At 54.5% G+C, this 25,083-nt stretch overlaps 1 protein-coding gene and 1 long non-coding RNA gene across 8 annotated transcripts in view; one reads left to right on the forward strand and one right to left on the reverse strand.

Annotated features, from left to right (window-relative positions):
* Positions 1-25,083, reverse strand: part of LOC143269799 (uncharacterized) — a 326,967-nt gene that overhangs the window by 278,068 nt on the left and 23,816 nt on the right. The window lies entirely within an intron of this gene.
* Positions 6,539-25,083, forward strand: part of Prr5 (proline rich 5) — a 41,057-nt gene continuing 22,512 nt past the window's right edge. The window contains exons 1-2 of one of the 7 annotated variants that reach the window (XM_042265389.2): positions 6,539-6,636; positions 24,861-24,980. In XM_042265389.2, the coding sequence (XP_042121323.1) occupies positions 24,871-24,980 (110 nt within the window). In that variant the 5' untranslated portion in view covers positions 6,539-6,636; positions 24,861-24,870. Of the gene's footprint in view, positions 6,637-12,133; positions 12,902-24,680; positions 24,981-25,083 lie in introns of those variants that run through there. The other 6 variants (XM_076556477.1, XM_076556482.1, XM_076556479.1 and 3 more) reach the window with 6 other exon arrangements.

Here is a 25,083-nt window from a genome sequence, read left to right on the forward strand (position 1 = left end):
GCACCCAGCATGGATGATGGATGGTAGTCCTCTATGTCTATGAGGAGGAAAACCTTTCTTCCTGTGCGCTGGCTTTTTGATTTGTTTTGTTTTTTGCTTGTTTGTTTGTTTGTTTTGTTTTGTTTGTCGACTTGACATATGCTAGGGTCACCCTGGAAGAGGGAACTTCAATTAAGAAAATGCCTCCATCAGATTAGCCTGTAGGCAAGGCTGTTGGAGATTTCCTTGATTAATGATTGATGTGGGAGGACCCAGACCTCTGTGGGTGGTGCCACCCCAGGCAGGTGGTCCCTGGGTTGTATTTTTTTTTTAAAAAGCAGGCAAGGCAAGTCATGGGGAGCAGGCTAGTAAGCAGCATTCCTGCATGGTTCTGCAGTTCCAGGGGATCCAATACTCCCTCCTAGCCTCTGGGGGCACTGCATGCCTGGGGTGTATCAACATATATGCAGGCAAAACACACATACATATAAAAACAAAGGTAGATAAATCTTCAAAAAGAGAGAGAAAATTTGCATTTTCTGGTTAGCTGAGGCTGAAGAATTAGCTGCAGTTAACAAGAGACCAGAGCACCCTATTCCTCCACAGCCTGTATATCCTAGCCCCTTCCTAGGATACAGTTAGGATAGAACTGCATACAAACAGCTGGATTCTTAGGTGGAAGATCCATTGTCCCTCCCAGTCCCATCCTTCTAGACTAGCAAAGGTCAAACAGGCCCAGCTGTGATGATCCTTTGCAAGCAGACACAGCTCTTCCTGAGAAAACTGTGGTTGTTTTATTCAGAGGATAGTGCTATCCAGCAAGCCTGCACCTCCAGAACCCAAGGATGAGCCCAGAACTTTCGGGGAGACACAACCAGAGGCTGCCCTGGCCTGGAAACAGAAGGCGGAGCCCGCAGGCCTGACTAAACTCAAGGAATCTTCTAGCTCTCACGGATCGTCTATTCCTCTGGCACACAGGTGAGATGTGCAAGCGTGGCTCACCCATGTGAGGGATAGTTGCAAGGCCATGAAGCATTCACACAGAGCACAGGTGCGATGATGCACAGGTGCAGGACACAGGTATGGAGCACAGGCATGGAAGACAAGTATGGAGCACAGGTGTGGGGCACAGGTGTGAGGAACAGATGTGAAACACAGGTGCAGGGCACAGGTGTGGAGCACAGGTGTGGGGCACAGGTGTGAGGAACAGATGTGAAACACAGGTGCAGGGCACAGGTGTGGGGCACAGGTGTGAGGAACAGATGTGAAACACAGGTGCAGGACACCGGTGTGGAGGACAATTACAGAGCACTGGTGTGATGCACAGCTGTGGGGCACAGGTGCAGAGTACAGGCATGATGCACAGGTGTGGAGGGCAGGTGCAGGGCACAGGTGCTGTGCTCAAGTGTGAACACCAGCGGTGCGTTTCATAAAAGTGTGGCGTGGCATCCCTCAGCAGCCATTCCCCCAAGCATCTACCACGCAGTCCACAGAGACACAGCTGAAAAGCAGGCTGTCTGCTTTCAAGGACTTTCCATTCTAGAAGGAGACGGGGAGGATGGGAGTGCATCTCAGTAGCCACTCCTCTTCATTGTGTTCCAGAACTCACAGCGTGGCTGCACGGCCAGGACTGAGGCAGGCCTTCCTCTCAACCCCTCCACATAAAGAAAGCCCAAACCGAAAGCCCAAATTCGAACCCCGGGGTTCGAATGCAGAGGTCAGGCAGAGCGAGGAGGCAGATTTGCACAGACACTCCTCCCTCCCCAAGCCTTAACTACTCTGCCCTTCAGATCCCAGCATGCTGCACGGCAGCTGCCTTTTCATCTCAGACCCTTGAGTGGGGAGGAGGGACTCCACAGCGGGAAGGAGACCGGAAGTGAGGCTGAGCGCTGCAGTGGTCACACTTGCGCCCTGATGAAGGGGCTCTTCCTGGAGAGGGACACACGATGGGCCTGGTAGGCTCCAGTCCTCCCACTGGGTCCTGGGGACACTTGGAAAGTCAGCCATGCTTTCCCCTTTATCACTTTGCTCCTTTAAATGCATGTAACATTTAAATGACATTTAAGTACCGAGGGAGGGGACCCAACTGATCTCATCAGCTGCCGAGTTCTTAATGGGAGGCCACAGGACAGGGCCCCAGACACAGCATGACTGGGCTTCCGAAGAAGCAGTGCCCAGTCCAGGTTGAGTCCTGTGTTCAGGGTCCTCTGGCTGCTCCTAGCGATGGCCACATTTGGGGGCTCAAACCATTCATTTTGGAGACTTCTGTCAGGGCCACATTCCTTTTGTCGTTCTGGGGGAAACATCTCTTCTTTCCTTTGTCAGTTTCTAGAGACACCTGCAGTCCTTGCCCATCATAGCCCTTTCTCTCTGCTGTGACATTACTTCACTATTACCCTCCTTTCTTTAGGGCCCTGGTGATAGCTGCAATCCCAGTACGAGAATCCGGGCCAGGAGTCCCGCCTCAAAATCCCTGTGCACAGTCAAGTCTCTCCTGCTCTAAGGACATTGCCAGATCACAGGGACTGAGATGAGGACATCTCTGGGAGAAGATACGGCAGCCTGGCACTGAGTGTGACCCCGACAAGTCTCGCACCATGCTGAGCCTGTCTCCCTGACTTCAGCACACAGAGCTGTCAGTCCAGAGACTTCACCCACCTTCCGGAGGACCAAAGACCCCACTGACCAAAGGAGGTATTAGGAGGTCCCCAGAGGCTGTGGAGGAAATAGGGAGAAGGAAGTTTTGCACTTGAGTTCAGATACACCACACAATGCTCAGGAGGCAAAGACAGGTGGATCACTGTACATTTGAGGCCAGCATGATGCACGTGGAGAGTTCCAGGCCAGTCGGGATTCGTAGTAATCCCCCCACACACACACATACACAGATTCACAATATACTTCCTTCACACATAGGTAATGAGCCAACTCAAAGCCTCCTCCAGTTCTCAACCAGCCAGTGAACAGAAGAAAATCAACTGGCGTGATCAACAGGTGCAGTTGGCCTCTTGCAAGGGACAAAGCCTGGGGATCAGAGTGGATGGACCCCTAATCTGGCTGCAGCACCTAACCCACGTGCTGCTTAGACGAAGAGTAAAGTGAGAAAGAGAGCGGACGTGGGGGGCTGTGATGCAGCTCAGTGGGTAGAGGGCATGCTTGGGCATACAAGGCCTGCCTGGGTCTTATCCACAGCAGAGCATAAACCTGGTGTGGTGGTCCACTCTCAACCCCAGCGATGGGGAGATGGAGTCAGACGAGTTGGAGGATTTCTATAAGTTTGAGGCCAGCCTGGTATACGTAGCAAGTTCCTGGCCAGTCTGGACTAAAATAGTGAGATTCTGTCTCAAAAAAACAAACAAACAAACAAAAAGCAATAAACAAATAGAGTCGGATAGAACAGAACAACAAAAGTAAAATGCAGTGTCAACATGAAATGCTGGCGGGCGGGCGGAGGGGGTTGGAGGAGAAGCACTGTCTTCCATGGTGGATGGGGATGGAATTGGCAAAACCACCCTGGAACACAGGCGTCTCCTTACACCCTAAGCACACACATACCACATAACCCAGCCATCACACTCCTGGGCACTCTCCCAGACAAATGAAAACATATGTTCACATGAAAACCTATATGCGAGTGTTTATAGCAGCTTTGTTTTGCACTTTCCCCAAACTAGAAACAATCCAGCTGTCCTTTCGCAAGGGATGGGCTAAACACACGGTGCGTGCCCATCCCTTGGAGGACAACTCCAAAATCAAGACAAGAGACGGGCTTAGGACACCTGAACCCCACTTGAAGGAACACAAAGAAGGCTGCTGACTCCAAAAATAACCTCATAAGCATTGGACAGGACGTTTTCTTTTACATTTTTATTTCCACCGTAGTGGGGGAGGGCATGCTGGCGCCGTGGCCCAGGTGTGGAAGGCAATCTCGCGGGAAGTTGAGTCTCACCTTCCACCTTATTTCAAAGCCCAGTCTCTCTGGTTTCTGCCTCTAGACTGCAGGACTCCAGGCTAGCTGGCCTGTGAACTTGCTGTTGGCCGTATGAGTGCTGGGATTACAGATGCCATCGCTGGCAATGGAACTCAGGTCATCAAGCTTGTGGGACAAGCCTTGAGAGCCGTCTCCCTGGCCCAACGTGCATCATCTCTGAGATGACAAGTTGTAGAAATGGAGAACAAGGAAGGGGACAAGGATGTACAACACAGGTGTCCTTATGGTGACCAAATGTCCTCTGTCTTTTTTTTTTTTTAATTTATTATCTATACAGTGTTCTGCTTGCATGTGTCCCTGCAGGCCAGAAAAGGGCACCAGATCTCATTATAGATGGTTGTGAGCCACCATGTAGTTGCTAGGAATTGAACTCAGGACCTCTGGGAGAATAGTCAGCACTCTTAACCACTCAGCCATCTCTCCAGCCCCCAAGTGTCTTCTATCTTAATGGTATTTTTTGTCTGTGTGAGCAGCAAGGAAAATGGGTCCAAAAGAGCTTTCTGTCGTCTATCTTGTCTTTTTCTTTCTTTCTTTTCTCTTTTTTTAACAGTGTCTCGTGTAGGCCAGCTGGCTTTGAACTTGGTATGTAGCCAAAGATGACCTCTAACTCTGAATCCTTCTGCCTCTACTTCCCAAGTGCTGGTGTGCACCACTATGCCCAGTTTGTCTATTTATTGGGAGTGGGGGATGTGCCATGATGCTCATGTGGAGGTCAAAAGATAACCTTCAGCCAGGAGGCGGTGGTGCACACCTTTAATCCTAGCAACCTGGAAGCAGAGGGAAGCAGATGTCTGTGAGTTCAAGGCCAGCCTGCTCTACAAATCAAGTTCTAGGACAGCCAAAGCAGTTACACAGAGAAACAGACTGTCTCAGAAAAATAAATAACTTTTGGGAGTTGGTTCTCTTCTTCCACTGTGTGGGTTTGGAGGCTCAAACTCAGGACATCAGGTACAGTGGCAGGTGCCTTCACTGCTGAACCAGGATGCCAGCCCTGCATTCTTTTTTTTTTTAATATTTGTTTGTTTTTATTCATTTATGTGTATGACTGCTTTGCCTGCGTGTATATGTGTGGTTACAGGCACTTGTGATCTACCATGTGGGTGCTGGCGACTGAGCCTAGGTCCTCTGCAAGAGCAGCCAGTGCTCTTATCTACAGAGCTATCTCTCTGGGTCCCTGTATTATTTCTTATAACTTCATGTTATATCTGCAATATTCTCAAAATAAGAAAATTTAATTTGAGCCAGGCATGGTGGCACATGCCTTTAATCTCAGCATTTTGGAGGGAAGGGCAGGCAGATCTCTGTGAGTTTCTGGCCTGGTCTATTAGAGAGTTCCAGGCAAGCCAGGGCTACATAAGTAAAGCAAAAGGAAAATCTGATTTGAAAAAGAAGTGGTGAACGTGTGTGGTCTCACACCCAGAGAGCTATTTGATGGCCTTAAGGTCCAGCATCACCATAACCTTTTCCCCCCATATCCCTCTAACACCTCGGGGACCTGAGCCCCACCTGTGAACCCCTTCCCAGTCTACTCAGGCTCAATGCCTCATAAACACTTACATCCCAGGTTTTGCTCCAGCCTGCCCTCTGCCAGGTAGATCTTCCTCTTGCCTCCCTCACTCCTGGACTGTGTGGACCCCTGAGTCCACTGAGGGTTTGGCTGGGTCACCCCCTCATGTGGTATGGCCACCAAGAGAGCTGGTACTTCACCCATACCAGTGAACACTACGTCTGGGGCTGGGTGGTTTCACTCCAAATGAGCAAATGATGGGAGGGTAAGGTGTATGTGTGAGTGTAGACACAGACTGGCACAATTGCGTTCTAGAATTGTCAACCATTTCTACACATGAGAATACAATAACCAGAGACCATCTGCACTGAGTCTTGCTCTCCGAAGCCTTGACCCTGAATAGGCTTGCTGCCCTGGGAATTCCTGGTCCTGGAGTAACCTCTTCACTTCCTATCAACACATCACAAAGGCAGAATGGAGGTGAATAAAAAAGAAAAAGAAAACACCTGAGACAAGAGGGTGAGGCTTGGGTGTAGCGTGTTAGACATGGAATGGTGTGGAGAGTTGGGTATTCCCACAAGAACAATTCTTGAGCTGCAAAATGGGAATGGCACAGAGCCGTAGCCCACCAGGAACTGTGCTGGGCACTGTAGACAGGGCAACCCATGTTTTTCTTCTAATCAAGAGGATACTGATGTCGCCCAGATCGCTACAAGCTTTGAGAACCTTAGCCGGGATATTTGCAAATATCCCTGTGACTCAGGACGAGGACTGAGTCTGTCAGATTTTTTTTTTTCACAGCTGCGAGCTCTCGTTGGGCATTTAAGGATCACCAAGGGATGAGTTCTAGGGGTTTCTGGCCAAGGGTGACCCGGGGAGCCCCCTACTGGGAGGATGGAACACACTGCTTGCGCAATGCACGCAGTGGTATACAGGGAGGAGCCCGCGCTGCCCGGATGATGGGCGTGTCCGCAGCCCCTTAAGCGCCCCAATTCTTCTTGCCGGAGACGGAGCCTCCGCGGGCTGGGCGGGGCCTTTCAGGGGCGCGGGATCCGCGGGCGTGGTCTCTGGTGGGCGTGGTCTCTGCAGTCCCTCCCCCAGCCGGTCCGGGGCTCTGCGCGGTGGTGGCGGCTGCGGCGGCGGCGGCACGGGGACCCAGGTGAGCGGCGGCCGGTTCTCGAGGCCGGGCGGGAGGGAGGGTCCCGGGTCTGGGGGAGGGGGCGGCACGCGCGCGCGGTCGCAGAAGGCGAGGCCCGGGCGGCGCCGCGAGTGCATGTGTGCGTGTGCGCGAGAGTCCCGCCGAGCGCCCGAAGGTGGGATAGGGGTGGGGGCGACCTCTAGGCAGAAGCGGCCCCGGGAGGAGTACAGCCTCCCCGTCAACCTCCTGGGACCTTCCTGGCTCGTCTCTCAGAGCCCCCCCCCGCCCCGCCCCTTTCTCTCGGTATCTGAGTTTCTCTCCGTCTGTGTGGGTGGGTCCCGTTGGGGTCGTCCAGCCCTCTGTCCAGCCGCCTAGCCATCCTGTCACCCTCCCTCCATCCGAGCGTGCCTCCTCCCTATCGCAGCCTGCCTCTCCCTCTCCATTGCCCCCCTTAATAGAGCAAACAAAGATGGTCGAGGGAGGGGGACCCTTGTTTCCAAGCTGTTCCTGGCTCAGGCTGTGTCCCCCCACACCCTCTGGCCTCTGGCCTGGGCCTCCAGCCACCTCCTGGCAGGGAGCTGGATGAGGGCAGCGGATGATCCCACACAGGCAGAGGCCCCAGGGTGGAAGCACTTAGGGGTCTGTCACCTTCCCTGGCCATTGACAGCAGGTAGGGACACCTGGCAGATCAGCCTGGCCAGGGTCTGAGCCAGGGACTAAATCACATGATTCCTACATGCCATCCCATATGAGCAGGGCCTAATGCTTTCCAAGATTTTTCTCGCCGGAGCCAGGGTGAAAAAGAAGCACAGGGTTGTGGGAGGGTCCCTGGCCTGCAGGCCCCAGGAGGCGGTCCTCCATCCTGCCCCCTGAGCTCCCATATCCCTGTCAGGCATGGGTAGGAGTGACATTGTGAGGGACTGTAGAGGCTGTAGCATGATATCGAAGTGAAGTGATTAAGGATGTACTTGGCTGAGAGCGTGGCTGCACCTGCCTCCATGTCCAGGATCCCAAAGGCCTGGGCCTATGCCCTGGACTGCATTCAGAGAGGCCAGCATCTCCCTGGGGCCCTCCTAGGATAGGCCTCCTAGGCCCTTCTAGTCAGGTCTCTGGCCATCCCTTTGAGGACGTTTGATTCATAGAATGCAAGCTCTTGGGCTGCCCTAGGATGTTGCTGGGGCCCTAGGAATCTGCATTTACCACACAGTCCCTCAGACGTGTCCAAGTGCACATCGAGGTGTGAGCCTCACTGAGAGAAGGCTGGCTGACCGTGGCTCAGTCTCAAGAAGGGTCCCTGTTAGTGGCCAAGGCTCAGCTGTGTCCCGGAGCCAGCCACTGCCCTCTGTGAGCCTGAGTCCCCTGGTCAGAGGTTATGACCTCCTGAGTGCTCCCACTGCCGGTTCTGGTATCCACAGCTCTTTGCTGAACTGTGGGACACGAGTTTCTATGAAGCCCACTGCTGAGTGAGTGTGTGGCTCTGGGCAAGTCACTTTGCTTCTTCTGGTCCTCAGTGTCTCCGTCTGAAAACAAGGAGTCAGTATCTCTACCCACACGGGGTACCCCGGGAGGATCCATTCCTGTGCACAGAACAGAACGTGGAGGTGCCAGCCACAGGGTGGGTGGGGCTTGTTTTCAGGATAACTGTGTTAATGGAGGGTGCTGGGGACAGTTGTATTTCCTCAGCAGCAGGGGAAAGTGTTTGTGCAGATGCTAGTTGGCAAATGGCTTTTGTTTCTAATGGATGGCTTGAAAGGCTAGGGCTGGCTGGGCGGAAATGCCTGGGGAGGCAGAGCAGGCACTCTGTGTGATGCCAGCTCCTGTGAGCGAGCCTGAGGGGTGACAGACAGTAGAGCCACCTCGGCAACTCCCCACCCAGCCCCACCTTGAGTGCTCCCCTGTTCTCCCAGAATACCCACGAGACCCCCATCAGGAAAGTGATTGGTTCTCAGAGATCTTGCCCTAGCCTGCAGGTGGCTGGAGGGGCGGGGGATGGGACAGAGACCTCACAGAGGGAGCCAGGTACATGTGACATGTGGATACAGAGCTGGAGGTTCAGATGAGGGTGACGATGGTCCCCTGGGTTATACAGCAGGGCCCGGGAGTCCTGCCTAGAAGCTCAGGGTGGCCCCAGGGGCCAGTCACTTTCCATTCAGAGGCAGAAGATGGGAAATCGAAGTTTGCCTGGAATGAGGAGGTGACCCCTTAATGACAGTGTAATGCTTTTCTCTCTTCACTACCTTCCTATTCATGTCTCAAAACTGGATCTGGATGCGGGACTTTTTTAAGGGACAGCATCTTGGCTGGGGCTGTAGCTCAATTAGTAGAGTGCTTGCCTAGCATTCACAAGGCCCTGGATTCAATGCGCCCGCCCTACACACCACAGAAGTTAGGCATGATGGTGTATACCTGTTATCCCAGCACTGGGGGCCGCGGGGGGGGGGGCACAATGATCAGTACTCTAAGGTCGTCCAGCTCTGTAGTGAGTTTGAGACCAGCCTGAGCTAGAGACCCTGACCTTGTCTCAGGAAAGGAGAAGGGGGAGGAAATCACCTGTCCCGGGAAACTGCCTGATCCCTGTGAGCTGTGGTACTCTCCTCTGCAGAGTGAGAGCTGGAATAGACGGTTTTTGCACTAAGTGGAGGCTCTGGCCCAACTGTCAGGATCTAATCTGCACACCTTCACTAGCCCTGTGGCCTTGGCAGATTTCCCAGCCTCTGGCTGCCTCCTGCTTTGTCTACCAGATGACGAGAATGGCCACCACATGCCTTACGTGTCATCGTGAGAATTGAAGGGTAGCCCCAGCCAGGAGTGTTCTCTGCTGATGAGGTAGGAGGGGGTCTCTGTTGTAGTGACGCCACCTTACAGTACTTGTGGTACTGTAGACTCTAGGGAAGCCACCCAAGCCCAGGTCATAGTGTCGTTGTGGGCTGAGGTGACGGAAAGGACATACGTGAGAAAGGAATAGGTATCCATGTAGTACAGAGTCCAAGGAACTATGTGTCAGCAGCTACGTGTCATCTGTAAACATCCCAGAGGAGGGGAGCTTTACTGCCTTGAACCTACTGACCTCTGCGCCTGTGGGGAGGGGACAGTCCCTATTCAGGACCTATCAGCTGGACACAGCTGTAAGACTAGGTCTGACTCAGATGAACTGGAAGTCATCCATTATGGCTGCTTCTTGGTGGAGAGACATGGAGCTTCAGCTTGATTATTCTAGCTGTGAGGGAGTTCACTTCCCTATGATTGTTAGTCTAGGACTTGTCCAGATACCAGAACCTATCTCTGTACCTAGACTGTGGCTGCTGTCACCTGCAGCCATGCTGGATCTCATCAAAGTCCTCTGTTCTTTATATCACTAGTTTCTAATTCAAAGTGGAGTTGTTGTGTCCAGATACAGAGTAACCTACTCATGCCATATAGCTGCAAGGGAGTCCAAGAGACTGAGTGTCTGTCACTCATCTTTTAAAAGATGAATGGTGATTCACAGAGATGAAACTCTCCAACTACATAGTGGGACATGTGGGGGAAGCCCCTTTTTAGAAGATTGTCCAGCAGGCATTCAGAGGGATTGCTCTCTTTGGTTCTTCCCTAGAGCTTGGCTCACCCTGAAATGAATAGGTGTCCCTGTGTCTTGATCATCTGCTCTATGCTGGGTCCCATGGGAGCTTCCCTGGCTTCTGTCTACTCTCCCAGCAGCCTAGGATGCTATTGTGGCTCTGCCCAGTTAGCAGATGGGCAGACTGAGGCCCAGAGCCAGCAGGAGGAAGGGCCAGGGCTTAGACCCGGATCTCTGTAGCCAGCCACTTGACACTTGCCATATTGGTATGCTTAAAGATAAGGACAGGAAGCCTCACCATCAGGGGCCACCATGTGGGCTCCTTGGATCCCAACATGAGTCTCATGCATTTTTCTAAAAGATTCTCAAAGTTTGCTTGCTAGATTGGCTGGAGGCAATCATTAACTTGTAAAAGCATTTTGTCAAGCAAAATGAATGAACCTGCACCCAGGGAACAGTCCAGGAGAAAGACACAAGAGAACACCCAGCCTAGAAGACAGCCCCCTCAGCCCTAGACCTGAGTTCTAGGCATGGTTCCATTCTGGACACCCTCTTTGAGTCTGGGGAGTTAATTTCTGTGCTACAGTTTTCTCATCTATAAAACAAGCTTTCTACCCTGTGTGGCTGCAGAGTGTGATGGGGTAACCAGCAGTGCTGAGAGCCAGCATAACCATTCTTGGCCTTAGGAATGCTCTAGAAAGGCAACTCACAGGCACGCAGACCTGCCTCCATGTTGCCCTCTGCAACTGTAAGGCTGTACTATGGTGACCCCACTATGCAGATGAAGGAGAGGCAGTGAGGTCAGTATCCAGGCCCTGGGTCACTGTAAGACTGTAAGACTGAGTCTGACTCATATGAACCAAAAGCCATAGTGCATAGTCTCAATTGTGCCAGAGGAAGATAGAGCATAGCTCGATCCTGCTTCATGGGAGAGGCCAGAAGGCTCCTGTAGGGAGGGGAGACTCCCCCACTTATATCATCCATAGCTGTATCCTGCCCCTCTTCAGGCAGGCCTGAGGCAAAGAACAGCCAATGAGGAGGGTAAATATGATGTGCTCAGAGACCCTCAGGTGGGCCAGTCCTGTGTCAGCCATGACCAGTTCAACTGCACAGGGCCTGGAAGGAGACTCCAGGCTCACTGCACCCGCACCCTCAGACCATTATTCTGAGAGTTTGGGTTTGGGCTTTAAAACAGGGTCTTACTCTGTAACCCAGGCTGGCCGGGAACTCACTAGATAGCCCAAACTGACCTCAACGTCTCAGTAATCCTCCCGCCTCAGACTCACATATGCTGGGATTGTGGGTGAGCACCACCACACCTGTTTTCGTTTCTCTCTCTCTCTCTCTCTCTCTCTCTCTCTCTCTCTCTCTCTCTCTCTCTCTCTCTCTTTTTCTCAATAGATTCTGGAGTGGGGTTGTGTCTACAGTACCCAGCCCCAATATGTCACCAGGCAGCATATGAACATATGTTCTGCTTTTTCATATGGTGTCACTCTGACTTCTTCACTGTTTCTAGAAAGTTCCTACCATGCCTGAGTTCTTAGCAGTGCAACACCGTGCACTGTGCAACATCCTTTTCTGCAGATACCCCTCTGTGGGGTTCCCAGGGCACAGAGATGTGAAGGTCCTCTGCATCTTAGATTCTGTCAAATGAGACACTGTATCCCAGTGGCCCTGGAAGGAGTGAGCCTTTGGTGGGATGCAATGGACGGTGTCTGGCAAGCTGCAAAGGATGGCGTGGTGGCTGCCGTTGCTGTGGTTGCCAGAGTCTGAGTTGTTGTTGTTGTAGCCTTTCTCCCTACTAAAGTGGTTGGTCCTTGCAAGAGGGGGGCAGGTCTTACATTCTGAGCCCACCTGACATGATGTTCTGTGGCTTCCCAGCTAAAATGAACCTCCGTATGGACAAAGTTCCAGGAGATACTGCATTCACACAACCTCATCTTGTGCCCCTTCATCGGGGGGAACATTAACTCCACTGGAAAGCCAGGCACCAAGATAGGCCTTCCCAGGATTGCATGACAGGAAGAGACATCCAGGAAGGCTTCCTGAAGGAGGTGGCTAGCATCCAGCAAGATGGAAGGGCAGAGTCTGGCTGGCATTCTAGTAGAGTGAAGAAGGGGGCTTTAATGCGAGGGACGTGGTTAAGCCTAGCATAAAGTTGAGTATATACAGTACCTAGCATTGAGTTGGGTATAGGCGTTGTGGGGTTGTGTATGAGCTGAACTAAGATGCCCAGAAGTCATCTCGGGTCAGAAATGAAAGGAGCCATCCAGTTGCATCTCCTGGCACCCGCCTCTCTCGTCACTTCAGGCCTGGACAGGAAGGGGTGTACCATGGGCTCCAAGGCTACAGGCACCCCCGCCTGGGACCTGCTCCATAAGCATGATAAAATATTTATCAGGAAGCAGGCAAGCAGTTGGCTTTCCCTGCACAGACCGCCATGGGCAGCTCCCACCGAAGGTGGCTGCAGCCTCCCCGAGTTCCGCTGAGTCACAGCCCAGGAGCCCTCTGCCCAGCTCGCCTGCTCGCTGTCCTGTGGCCACGTGGATTCCTCATAATATGTAAGCCATTGGGCAGCCCCACGACCAGGGTACCCAGCACAGTGAAAAACGCTGACCCCGCCATCTTCAGACCTCTCTGGACTGTGCAGACCTCAGCCAAGGTCACAGGCAGACAGGCCACGGGTACCCCTCCCCTCAACCGCCCTGCAGCCTCTGGCACCTGAGCAAGGTAGGTCCTTTGTCTCTTTACCATGGGGACACTGAGGCTGGGGTGGATCTCTCAGGACCCGGTGGTTAGAGGAGACTTGGCATTTGTCTGTCTGACCCAGAGTCTGTCTCGGAGGAGCCGGACTCCGTCCGATAAGGACCACTTCCTGTGTCCATCCTGATGTGGTAGTACTAGGACTTTAAGTTGGGATCAGCAGCAACAGAAACAGTGGCAGATGGTGCCTTCCCTCTGCTTCGCGGAGTGCGAGCGCACCCAGGCTGCCGAGTCTTCTGTTCACCCATTCATAAAACCGTCTGCCCATCCGGGCCAGCCATCAAGCTTGGGTCGTATGTGCACGCTGTGCTGTGTGACCTTGGATGGGTTGCTCCGCCTCTCTGAGGCTCACTCTTGGATCTGTGATTTGAGGTAACATCTGGATCTCCTTCATGTCCTCATATCCCTGAGGCCGGATGGGCCTCAGTAGGCCTTTGGAAAGGCTCCACTTTCCAGAAAGGCCCTGGCACAGCCTGAGGTAGGCTTGCCAGGCAGTAAACCAGAGGCTTGAGGACAGTACTTGTTGGGCTGGATGGAAGTGTCTCTGAGGTTGTCAAGTTCCCCAGGGAAAGTCTGTGGTCCCTGGAGCTGCTCCAGGGCATCTGGGGGTGGGACAGGGAGCTGGCCACCCCAGCCGCTAGTGGGGACCCTGTGGGCTGCCGAGCCAGTGCCACGGCCCAGTTCTGGCTTGGCCATCATGCCCCTGGCTGCCTGTGGTGCCTGCTGCCCCGTTCCCGCCTGCTCAGCTGCCCTTGGAAGGCCTTCCTCTGCTGCTGTCCTTCTTGCTGCTCTCCTCCAGAAGGGCACTGTTTCTTTAAGCTCCTCCAGGAAGCCATCCTGCTCCAGGGGCCCCTCCTGGCTGTCCGCCTCCCTTGCCCAGTTATGTGCCCCAGTGCCTTCCCATGCCAGCCGTGGGGCCCTTCTCCTGGCTCTGAGAGGTGATTGCTACAGCCCTCCCATACCTTCTCAGGGCCCTGTGTGAAAGCTCCTGGCCCTAGTGGTTCCTTGTGGGGTTTCTGGAGTGTCTCTTAGGCGAAGACAGGGAATATGAGTGGCGGATGTCCAGTGAAGGCGTCGCGGAGCAGAATGAACCCCTACCTGTCTGTGCAGGCCCCAGCCAATGGCCTCTGTTTGCCTGGTTCTCGAGGGTGGTGGAAGCTGATGGTGATGGGGTGATAACTAGGGCATCTGAGCCTGGGAGACAGGTGGGGCTTGGGGCAGAAGATAATCTTGCCTCAAATCCAGTGGGTGGGCCCGGTGTTGTCCACTCTAAAGGGCAGGCAGGGGATGGGCAGGCTGGGGCTGTCACACTCCCAGGGTGGCTGCCACATCTGACAGACAGCCTGGTGTTGAAAAGGACGACCAAGGAAATGCCCTGGTGGGAGCAGAGCTTTCTCTAGTGGTTGCTTTCTCTTCCATCGCCTGCTTTTGAAAAACATCCTGGAGTTCCTTCAGTGACTTTGGATGTATTCAAAGTCCTGTGACCAACCCTGAATTCGGTGGCCACAAGGACATTCAGGGACACAGCCTGATGGGATGACTGACCACAGTCTGGCAGCAGAGGCTGGCAAGCCAGTGTGTGAGCTTAGGCTTGCCAGACACAGCCCGATGGGAGAAGCTGGGCAGACAGTCTGATGGAGGAAGCTAACCACTAAGCAATCTGATGGGGGTGGGGGTGGTGTTGCTGATAGTCTGACAGAGCCTAGCGGCTGGCCAAGGTGGCCCTGCCGATGAATTTCTGGAGCCACAGCTCCATCCGCAGAACTGGGCATTTCTCCCAGCATCCACATGAGGGACTTGGGCCTGTCCTTCCAGATGTCCACTGCACAGCCGAGGGCCAGCTCCCCTCCAATCAGGCTCCCCGGAGCCCTGTGCTTTGCAGAACATAGGCACAGGAGGTGTGGGATGCTCTTTCCTCTGTGAAGAGACTAGCCGACACTGCTCAGCTCTGGGGAGGTGAGGGTCGGATTTAGCTAGCCTGCTTCAGCAATGGAGCCTGGAGGGGGGGACCCCTGGGCTGCTTGGGAACTCAGTGAGCCGTGTAGTCAGGTGTAATGCCTATAGCAGGTGGTTGGCCAGTAGGTGGCAGCCTAGTGCAAGGTGTGTAACACCGTTCCCCCCAACTCCCCCCCCCACCTCCACCACAGACACCTACTCTGTGAAGAGTGGGTCAGGGCAGAGGTCAGTGGAGCCACCTTGCTGTGGCTACTGAGCAGCCCCATCTGGCCCAGGTGGTGGTATGCTTTTTTTCACTTGGCCGCTCTGGGCCTCAGAATTACCTGGCTAGCACTGGACAGCATAGGAGCCCATCGAGAGCCTACTTTCTAAGCTTTTGACCTGTTGACTCATCCACCTCAGTGCTCCAGTAGGGGGAAGGGGGTGGCATTCCAATGTTGCTGTGGCAACCCCACAGCATCTGGGCGGTGGCAGATATAACCGAATGAGTGTACCTCAGAGAGGTACTCCAAGTGGGGGAAATGAGGACTGGACATCGCTGAGCACCATGGGGTGCCAACCGCAGAGTGATCACTGTGAGGGCTTCACCCCCAGAGTGAGCATCATGGGGCTCCACCCTCAGAGGAAGTACTGTAGGGGTTCTACATTCAGAGTGAGCACCATGGGACTCCATCCCCGGAGTGAGCACCATGGGGCTCCATCCCCGGAGTGAGCACCATGGGACTCCATCCCCGGAGTGAGCACCATGGTACTCCATCCCCGGAGTGAGCACCATGGGGCTCCACCCTCAGAGTGAGCACCATGGGAACTCCACCCTCAGAGTGAGCACCATGGGGCTCCATCCCCGGAGTGAGCACCATGGGGACTCCACCCTCAGAGTGAGCACCATGGGGCTCCACCCTCAGAGTGAGCACCATGGAGACTCCACCTTCAGAGGAAGTACTGTAGGAGCTCCACCTTCAGAGGGAGCACCATGGAGACTCCACCTTCAGAGGAAGTACTGTAGGAGCTCCACCTTCAGAGGGAGCACCATGGAGACTCCACCTTCAGAGGGAGCACCATGGAGACTCCACCTTCAGAGGGAGCACCATGGAGACTCCACCTTCAGAGGGAGCACCATGGAGACTCCACCTTCAGAAGGAGCACTATAGTCACTACACTCTCAGAGGGAGCATTGTGGGTGCTGGGCATAGGAACTTGTCTGGACTATTTTCTCAGAGGAGCAGGAGGAGGTGGTGCTGGGGACAGGGAGCAGAACATATCCCGTGGAGAGGGAAGAGGAGAGGGAAGAAGGCCGTGTGACCAGTGACCGAGAGAACAGATGAGAGCCGTGTGGCAGTGAGGCCAGAGGAGAAGGGGCCTACCGTGAAGGAATCCCTGCTCCGCAGTGAGTGTAAAGTGGACCCTGGCCATTGACTTCCCATCCCAGCACACGGGAGCCGCAGCCCCAGGGGCACACAGCCCAAGGTCCTCAAAGAGCCAAGGCGGGGAGGGCTGAATTAGGTCGTGGAGTCAGAGGCCTTCTGCCAGAATGGAGCCTGGCAGTTGGGCAAGCTGGAGCCAGAGGTGGCCGAAGTGGGCAGGCTAGCTGTGACAGCGGTGTCAAGGTCAAATTACAATGGTGTCAAGGTCAAATTTCAATGCATTTCTTTGCAATTCTCAAATTGGTGATGCGCCCCCATTTCATAAAAATTGAAGGTGTGGGGCCAAACAAAATGATTCTGTGGGTAAATGTGTTGACCTGAGTTCGACTCCTGGAACCCACATGGTGGAGAGAGGGAATGGGCTCCTGCAAACTGTCCTCTGACTTCTCCATATGTGCCAAGGCGTAAAAGTGTGCACACACACACAATGAATAAATACCTGTAATAAAAAAATGTTTATGTTAAGAAGTGTTCTGAAAGCCGGGCAGTGGTGGTGCACACCTTTAATTCCAGTACTCGAGAGGCAGAAGCAGGTGGATCTCTGTGAGTTTCAGGCCAGCCTGGTCTACAGAGCGAGTTCCAGGACAGCCAAGGCTACACAGAGAAACACAGTCTCAAAAAACAAGAAAACAAACAAAAAAAAAAAGTGCTCTGATGAGCTAAGAGCAAGGTTCATCCATATTGGTCCCAGGCTGGGTCCTTTTCTCCTCAGAATCCCAGGACTCTTCAATGAGGCCCAGCTGGACTAGGCAGAACCGGAAGCATGGAATCACAGGATTAAAAATCAGGCCTCATGGCCCATACATGTGATATCACCTGAGGCAAGAGAAGCACTAAGAATTTGAATCCTGCTAGCCAAGGCTACATAGTGAGTTCCAGCCTAGCCTGGGCTACACTGAGATCGTATTTCATTTTTAAAAGATTTTATCTTATTTTTCACTCGTGTGTGTCTGAGCATTGGTATGCAGGTGCTCACAGAGGCCAGTAGAGGGTGTCAGATCCCCTAGAGTTACAGGCAGTTATGAGAGTCCCCACCATGTGGGTGCTGGGAGTTGAACTGTCTTCTACAGGAGCAAAGAGTGCTCATAACTGCTGAGCCAGCTCTCTAGCTCCCCGGCAAAACGATTTAAACACATAATTGAGCAGTCCTAGTCACCGTGTAGCCTGGGTGATCCCTGTCTAGGTTCTATTCGACAAGGTGGCCCCAAGTTTTTCTGCTGTATGGGAAATGATCAGAATCCCCTAAGACTGTCACTCCTGGACCAGCATGTGGCCTGGCCACTCTGGAAGAGGCCCTCCTTTGGGAGGTGTCCCGTCCCTCGAAGCTCTGCACTTCGCCATTGCTTGGGGGTGTTTCTGTACCTTGCCATAAAGAGGGGTTGTCTCTCAATGTTGTCGGGATCCAAGGTGACTGCAGGTTTAGGGCAGCGATTGGAGACCTTTGGGCGCCGTTCAAGGTCTGGAATAGGACACTGTAAAAGTTGACCATGTCTGCCTCGGCCGTTGTTTGTGCTTCTAGCCTTGAAGCAAGATGCTAAGGGTAGAGGACCGGCTCATAGACAATCCTTGAGTGACTGACATGTCTCTGCACAGAAGTAAGTGGAGGAGACAGACAAAACGAGACAAGGGATGCTGTGCTCTCGTTCTGCCTTCAGTGGCCTTGTTGGACGGAGAGGGCCTGGGTGCTTTTAGCAAAATCAGTTCTCTGGTGCCTGTTGCAGGGACCCCTCCCTGACGTTAATAATTACGTTCTCAAAAAAAAAAAAAAAAAAACCAAGCCAATGAGAGGTGGGGCCAAAGAGAGACCACCAGACCGCACCTTGATCAGGGCTGCTTAATTATGTGTGTGCTTAAGTGGTTTCGCAGGGCAGAGTCTGGACAACGCTAGGTGGGAAGCAGGCAGGATTCTGAGGCCCCGGCAGGAGTGGAGGGAACAGGGAATGGAGGTCTCGAGAGAGGAAACAGGACCCAAAGAATGCATGCTGGGCCCTGCCTGCCTAGGGTCCAGAATGCCAGGCTTTGGAATTTGGAGTTTTCTCTGAAGGCACAGGACCCGATCTAAGGATTAGGTAGGCAGGGCAGGGGCCCGTCTGGACAGGGCCAGGGATCCAAGCAGGTGGCAGTGGAGTCCTGAGCCCACAAGAGGCTGCTGGTCCCTATAGAAGCTCTGGGGGGCAGCAGAGAGCCAGGGCCCCTAGAGCCCCAGCCACATTGCCCGGGCAGCAGTGGTGGGTCCTGCTGTCCTCGGGTGGGTTCTGGTCTTGCTGCCTGACATTAGGGGAGCTGGGGACAGAACAGGATCATTCTGAGCTCTGGTTCTCACCAGTCTGTGACTCTGTGGTGACCTCAGGATTTTGGACCTCAGCTGGGCTTCAGTGGCCTGGGCTGGGTGTGGCAGGTACCTGGTAAATGTCACTGCTTTTCCTGACGTTGGTGTCCAGGTCCGCTGGGGATCCCACCCTCCAGGAATTCTCTCCTTCACGGAGATTTTGAAGGACCCAAGTTTTGATGGCTGGGTTTGTCTCCGCCTCTCCCCCACCATGTGACATGACTCCTCCCCCCCAGCTCGGGCTCTCTAATCAGAAGAGCTTTTCACAGATAATAATTTCTTGAATGTAGAAGGCCAGGAATGGGTGGCTTGGGGACCATCACCCTGGAGAACAGCACCCTCTTCCTGGGAGGCCCTGGTGGTATCCAGCCAACCCTGGACTGGCTCTTTGTACTTCCACCAGGAAGTGAGGGAGAGAGGCCAAGGGTTGGTTCTCCCTGTTCCAATCGCCCACGTTGGATCCTGACAGGGAGCAGCTCTTGCTACCTGGCAGGGCTGGGTGCAAGGTTCAGACAGTCAGAGAGAGAAGGAACTTTCTCCATTCAGATCTCCTACCACGCCTGCGTGCTTACCGTGTCTGGGCTCTTCCGGTAGTGCCAGCAGGAGCTGATTCCTAAGTCACACTCATTCTTTCCAAGAATTCTTCTAAGAAAAAGCTACTGGCAAGAAGGTGCCTCAAGGAGAGCCCAGAGCAGGAAGGCAAGCTGGCAACCTGCAGGTCCCTGCTGCTGGCGTGTGGGCCTTCGTCCGTCCACTGAGTGGAGACAAGCACCACAGTCAGGCACCCACATGAAGCAGGACAGCCATGTTCAATGTTAAGGGTTCGGTGCCTTTGGCAGGGCTGGAGCAGATCTCCCTAAGGGAGTCAATGCTAACTCTCTGCCACTCCAAGATTCAGCTCCATGGGGAACCTCACTTCCCCCGGGGCCACTGAGTGATGGATCCGAACCAGGGTTCTAAACAACCCTACCCAAAGAACCTTTGGAAACTGATGTCCCAGACCTTCACTGAGGCTTGAAGGGAGAGTCTCTTGGGGTCACATGGATATGGTGAGGGTGTCAGATACAAGGGATCTCTGCTGGTCAGAAACTCACAGCAGCCAGAAGCATAGGAGAGAAGTATTTAGGACAGAGGATCAGGACCAGCCAGGTGAGCTTGTCCCATGTCAGGAAGACCTGAGGGAAGGGTAGCATGGATCGAGGAGACATGGGTGAGGAGGCAGATGGCACTGCCTGCTGACTGGTCGGCTGGCTTTGGGGTGCAGGGAGAAGAGCCTCTAGGATCCTAGCTTAGTCTTACCCTGTGGTGGTGATAGCTTCACTGGGCTTCTGCAGCCCTGGCTCAACGCCCACTTCCCACTGTTCCTCTGTAATAAGAGCAGTGGCCAAGCTCCTGGTGTGACCCTGCGACCTTGTGATTGCCCTGCTTCTCCATCTTCTGCACACCAAGGAAGGGATGAGACATGACCCAGGGCCACAGGCCAGAGAGGCAGAGCCAGGCACGCTTCTTAGCTGTCTGCTGGTCCTCTCCTGGGTACCCGGGACCCCAGGGTTAGGAGCCAACTCGGCCACAGGCTGTTAGAGACATGGTACCAGTCAGCTTTGGGCAATTAACTGCCAGGCCTTGCCAATGGGGCAAAAGTGCCCCCTCTGGAGTGGGTGACTCTTGAGAGGAGGGCCTAGTGAGCGTGCTTATGGGGGAGGTAGATGACAATGACTGAGTTGGGGCTGTCTCCTGCTCACCAGGCCAGACTCCAGCTTCAGCCCTGCCACTTGGCCACCCTGATTTTGTGCATGTGCCCCAGCCTCCCGGAGCGTCCATTTCTCTTTTATGACATGGGATCCCCTTGGTGACTCCAGGGTGAGCAGCCTTGGGAGGACCAGATGGGCCAGTGTGTTCAGGTCCTGCCTCTCTGCCCTGTCTCTTGTCCTTCCCACCCCTAGCAGGGGACCCCTCTTCAACTGGTTCCTTTAGATAAGTTCTCTGTCCCCTTTAATTGTCATGGGCAGGTGAAACCACATTGTGATCTTGTCGTAGTAGACTAGAGGTCGGTGGTCGGGGTTTGAGAGTACCATGCCCTGCATGTGAACCATCTGGGCCAGCCCCTCAGTGCCTTCATCCCCCATGAATGGGAGAGGACTGTGGGGAGTGTGGGGCCCCTAAGGGCTTCAGTTTCTCTTTCTTGACCCTCAAATTCTGAGAAGCTGCCCATCTTCCAAATGGGTTCCCCGGGTCCCTAGAGGTCAGCTGATCCAGCAGCAAGGTTAGATGGACCCCAATCCTGGCTGCTCACTTGGGGCTCACTCCCAGCAGGATAGCCCTGGTGCTCTTGGTGTCTCAGTTGGTGGCCAGGATCCCGTCTCAGGTTCCTGTTCTTTGCTGGCCAGGTAGAGGTTGGCGCGGGGGTCCCGTGGGAGGAGGCCATGGTTCTGAGGTGGAGACACTGGCTTCTTAGGGGATGTGTGAGTGGGTTCACTTATCCTCCCGTGTCCTTAACCAAGAGCCTTAGACACAAGTGACTCTCTTCAGGGCCATTCCTAAGACAGCTGTTCAATCCTTGATCCAGGTACCAAACCCACAGGTCCTCATTGGTGCCTGGAGGGTCCAGCAGGGACACAAAGTCCCTGTACCTGCTTACAGGGGTGATAGCTGTACCAAGGAATTCTGTGTCTAGGAATTCTGCCAAACAGGGGTTCTCTGTCCCTTCGACCTATCGAAGTTGGCTTCATAGGGGTTTGCTGGGGTTTTCTGACACTTCAGGCCACAGGAACACTTTTGGGGGTTAGACTTGCCCCCCAACTCCTCAGTTGTCTTTCCTGGGGAACTGGAACAGCCTGATCTCCCAGACTCTGCTTTGGATTTCTGGGCCCAGCGAGCTCTGCCCTTTGCTGCCTGCCACCAACACTCACCCGCGCTGCCTACCACCAGCCCCAACACCCGGCGGCGGCGGCAGCGGCACCCCCGCGTCTCTGTCACACTTCTGCCTTGGGCTGTGGGTGTAGCCGGTGTAAGTCTGTGCTGGGGCGGGAACAGCTCATTTCTTCACTCTCTCTGGAGATGTCTTCTCTTTTCCTTTCTTTAAGACATTGTCTCCTAAGAATTTATAATTCACTATGGGGCCCAGGCTGGCTGCAAACTCAAGGCAGTTCTCCTGTCCCAGCCTTTCAACTACCAAGATTACAGAGGAGCATCCCTACAGTTGCCTCTAGATATGTCTTCTAATTTGTACAACCGCGGACCCCATTCTGCATGTTATTTATCTCACTTCTTAGACCCTGGCTGCACCCCAGCCCCTTCCACTGGATCCCCGTGCTTCTCCCTCCCTCCTCCTGCCCACTGTGGTCTCCCCTCATCTACCAGCCTCTTCCTCTGGCTGCTCTTCCAGAGAAGCCCAGACTGCCTCCCTGTTCCCAGCCAGCCACTCGTGCCAGGCAGGCAACCAGAAGTCAGTCCTGTCCCCCTTGACCTGCCTATCTGTGCTGGGTACAAGGCCAGGCTTCTCTGAAGAGCCTGGGATTCTCCTGCAGTTACACCAGTGGCAGAGACATGGCCGCCTCATGTCTGTGCATCTTGGTTTTCACCAATAATGGCCTAAAATAGGAGATGAGTATATCTACCCATTCCTCTCGCACACCTACCGTGTGCTAAGCATAGGGAATGTGGGTATAAGCATGTTACAGCCCCCGGCCCTGATAGAAAATGTCAAGAAAGCCATCCTAAGTCTAAACAAGGGCAGAGGCAATCGGAAGGGGGAGTTGACCTTCAGCTTTGATGTCCTGGAGAGCAGGGAGGCATGGAGGTCTTATAGGCGTCTCAAGGATTAGCGGCCTCACGCTTGCTCTTCGGCACAGTGGGAACTCAGGAGGGCAGTGTGTGCCATGGCCAGCTCCAGCTACTGTTTGGGAGGGCACAGGTGTGACTTGGAGAGGATAGTCAGGAGGGGTCTGTAGTCCAGGCTAGAGATGCTAAGGACTGAGGCTGGGGAGGGGAAGGGCAGGTAGGAGGAAGAGGAGGGTCTAGTACATGTATCCTACCTTTGTTTTTGTTTTTATTTAAAATTTTAATTGTGTGTCTGTGTGTGTATCCTGACTGTAGGCTTGTGTGCTTGCATGCAGTGCCCAAAGAGGCCAGAAGAGCGTGTCAGATTCCTAGAGCTGGAGTGACAGGTAGCTGTGAACTGCCAGATGCTGAGACCCAGCCTTAGGGTTAGAGTTGTGATTTTTATGGTGGCCGGCATTGGTAGCGATCCCGACACACCGAGTTCACCGGCAGTGGATTGGGCACTCCTGATACAGGATGAAAAACCCCAGCACCTGGCCTGGATGTCCTGGAGGGACAGGGAGAAGCCAAGATCCCATGGCCTTCACATTCCACACAGGAAACTGAGGCCCCAGAGAAGTGACTCACCCAAGGCTCCAGCTAGTCCAGATCTCTCAAGGCTAGTGCTATGCGACAGTGACTGCCCCACCCACCTACCCACCCTAACCATGGTGACCACAGTGCACACCAGCATGGGCTGGTGGGTCAGTAATTCACTTGGGATTTTCATCCAAGTTATTTATTTATTTATTTATTTATTTATTTATTTATTTATTTATTTTTACATTAAAAGATAGGAACACCTTGTCCAGTTGTGACAGTGTCCTGTGCATGTCAGTATGGCTGGAAAGTGCTCAAGCAGGCTTCTTCCTGCTCCCTTGAGCAGAGTTCCTGGCCAGTGTGCCCAGCGCTCCCTCCGTAGTTGGGTGAGCACTTTGCACCCCTCTGGCCGAGCAGTCTCATCCCTGCTTTGATGAGAAGGAATGGAAGCCCCCCTCACCAGCCCCCACCTGAGTGCCTCCTCTTTCCAGACCTGGGTTCCTCGACATGGATCAGGAAGCTGGTGCCTGCCATAGTCACCTCCACCCTTGCTTGGAGGCTGGTGAGCTCATCTGCTGCTGACCCCCAAGTCCACACTGGCAGGGACAGACAGCCTGGAGCCATTGACTGGGAGGGAGGCTGGGGAGCCCAGCCCTTCCCCGGCCGTGACGGTAGCTTGAGTGGCCTTAGGCTCTGGGAGAGTTCTTGTGAACAAGGAGTTGTCTGTTTATCACTGCCTCCTAAGACAGGCATGTGGGGGTGTCCGGTATACAGTGGGTGCTTAGGAAATGCTGGCTGATTGTAACTGAACCATGACTCTGCTCTCCTGCAAGTCACCAGGGGCCACGCCTGTCCCCTGTGTTTGGAGATGGCAGGCAAAACTAGTGGGACTCTCAGAAGGTCGGCTGTGTCAGGGGTTGGGCACCGTGTGTTCAGGAGGCCTGGGTTAGGTCCGGCTTGCCATGTTTGAGTGGCAAAACCCTGGAGAGGTTATTTTACTCTGGATGCCACAACATCCCCAACAGGTAGAATCCAGATTGCTCTCGGTGCCCCAAGGCTGTGTGGCATTCTGTCCCAGGATCGTCTTGCCCAGGCACAAGGATTTAGGATACTCCCTGACTTCTACCATACAGGGGAACCTAGTCTCGCCAGTCAATCATCCAGGATCCCTGCCTGAGAGAGGACCCTAGTCCCTGGCCCCTCCCCTAAGAAAGAGGTCTAGGACAGCCTGGTTCAAGCTGGACTCAGGTGGGGTGGGGCTGATGGTTGAGGAACCCGCCTGAAAGCTTTGATCCGCAGTGGGAGGAGCTTGTGCCCACGTGAAGGGGTCTGGATGGATCTCTGTGGGCACAGCCTTTTCTCCTGGGATGGATGACTGGCGAGGGGGTGACTTCAGGAGACGTTGATGGGAGACCAGGGGTCCCTGTGCATGGTGTGTGTATGTGACCATAGTGTTGGGTGCCGGGTGGGCAGTTGGGGTTGGACTGCTGTGTGGCTCTTGTGTGGTGGCTTCCTAAGGGAAGGGAGGAGGCGGCTGAGAGCGCCCCCTGAACTGGCCCTTTGGCCGCTGAGGGCTCCAAGACGCCAGCCCCGCCCTCCCAACGCGAGACCACGCCCATCGTGGCCCCGCCCAGAGGGAGGCCCCGCCCCCGGCCTGCTTTTGCGCTCCGAGCGCTCCACGCTGCGCCGCCGCGAGCAATGGTTCACAGGGCCCGGCGCTGGGCGCGCGGCCCCGGGCGGAGGCGCGGGGCCGGGGCGGGACCCCACGGGGTCGCCAGGCTTGCGGCTAGCAGCCGAGTATAGTCGTAGGGGACGCCGGGCGCGCGTGGGCCGGGGTGAGCATGAGGACTCTCCGCAGGTTGAAGTTCATGAGTTCGCCCAGCCTCAGTGACCTGGGCAAGAGGGAGCCGGGCGCGGCGGGCGCGGACGAGCGGGGCACGCAGCAGCGCCGGGCCTGCGCCAACGCCACCTGGAACAGGTAAGGCGCGCAGCCCGGAGCGGCGTGGCCGGAGACGGCACCGCGCCACTTTGCGCGCAGCTCGCCCCGCCGCCGGGCCGCGCGCGGGGAGGGAAGTGAGTGC

The sequence above is a fragment of the Peromyscus maniculatus genome, chromosome 20 (assembly GCF_049852395.1).
Source record: "Peromyscus maniculatus bairdii isolate BWxNUB_F1_BW_parent chromosome 20, HU_Pman_BW_mat_3.1, whole genome shotgun sequence".
Taxonomy (NCBI): Eukaryota; Metazoa; Chordata; class Mammalia; order Rodentia; family Cricetidae; genus Peromyscus; species Peromyscus maniculatus.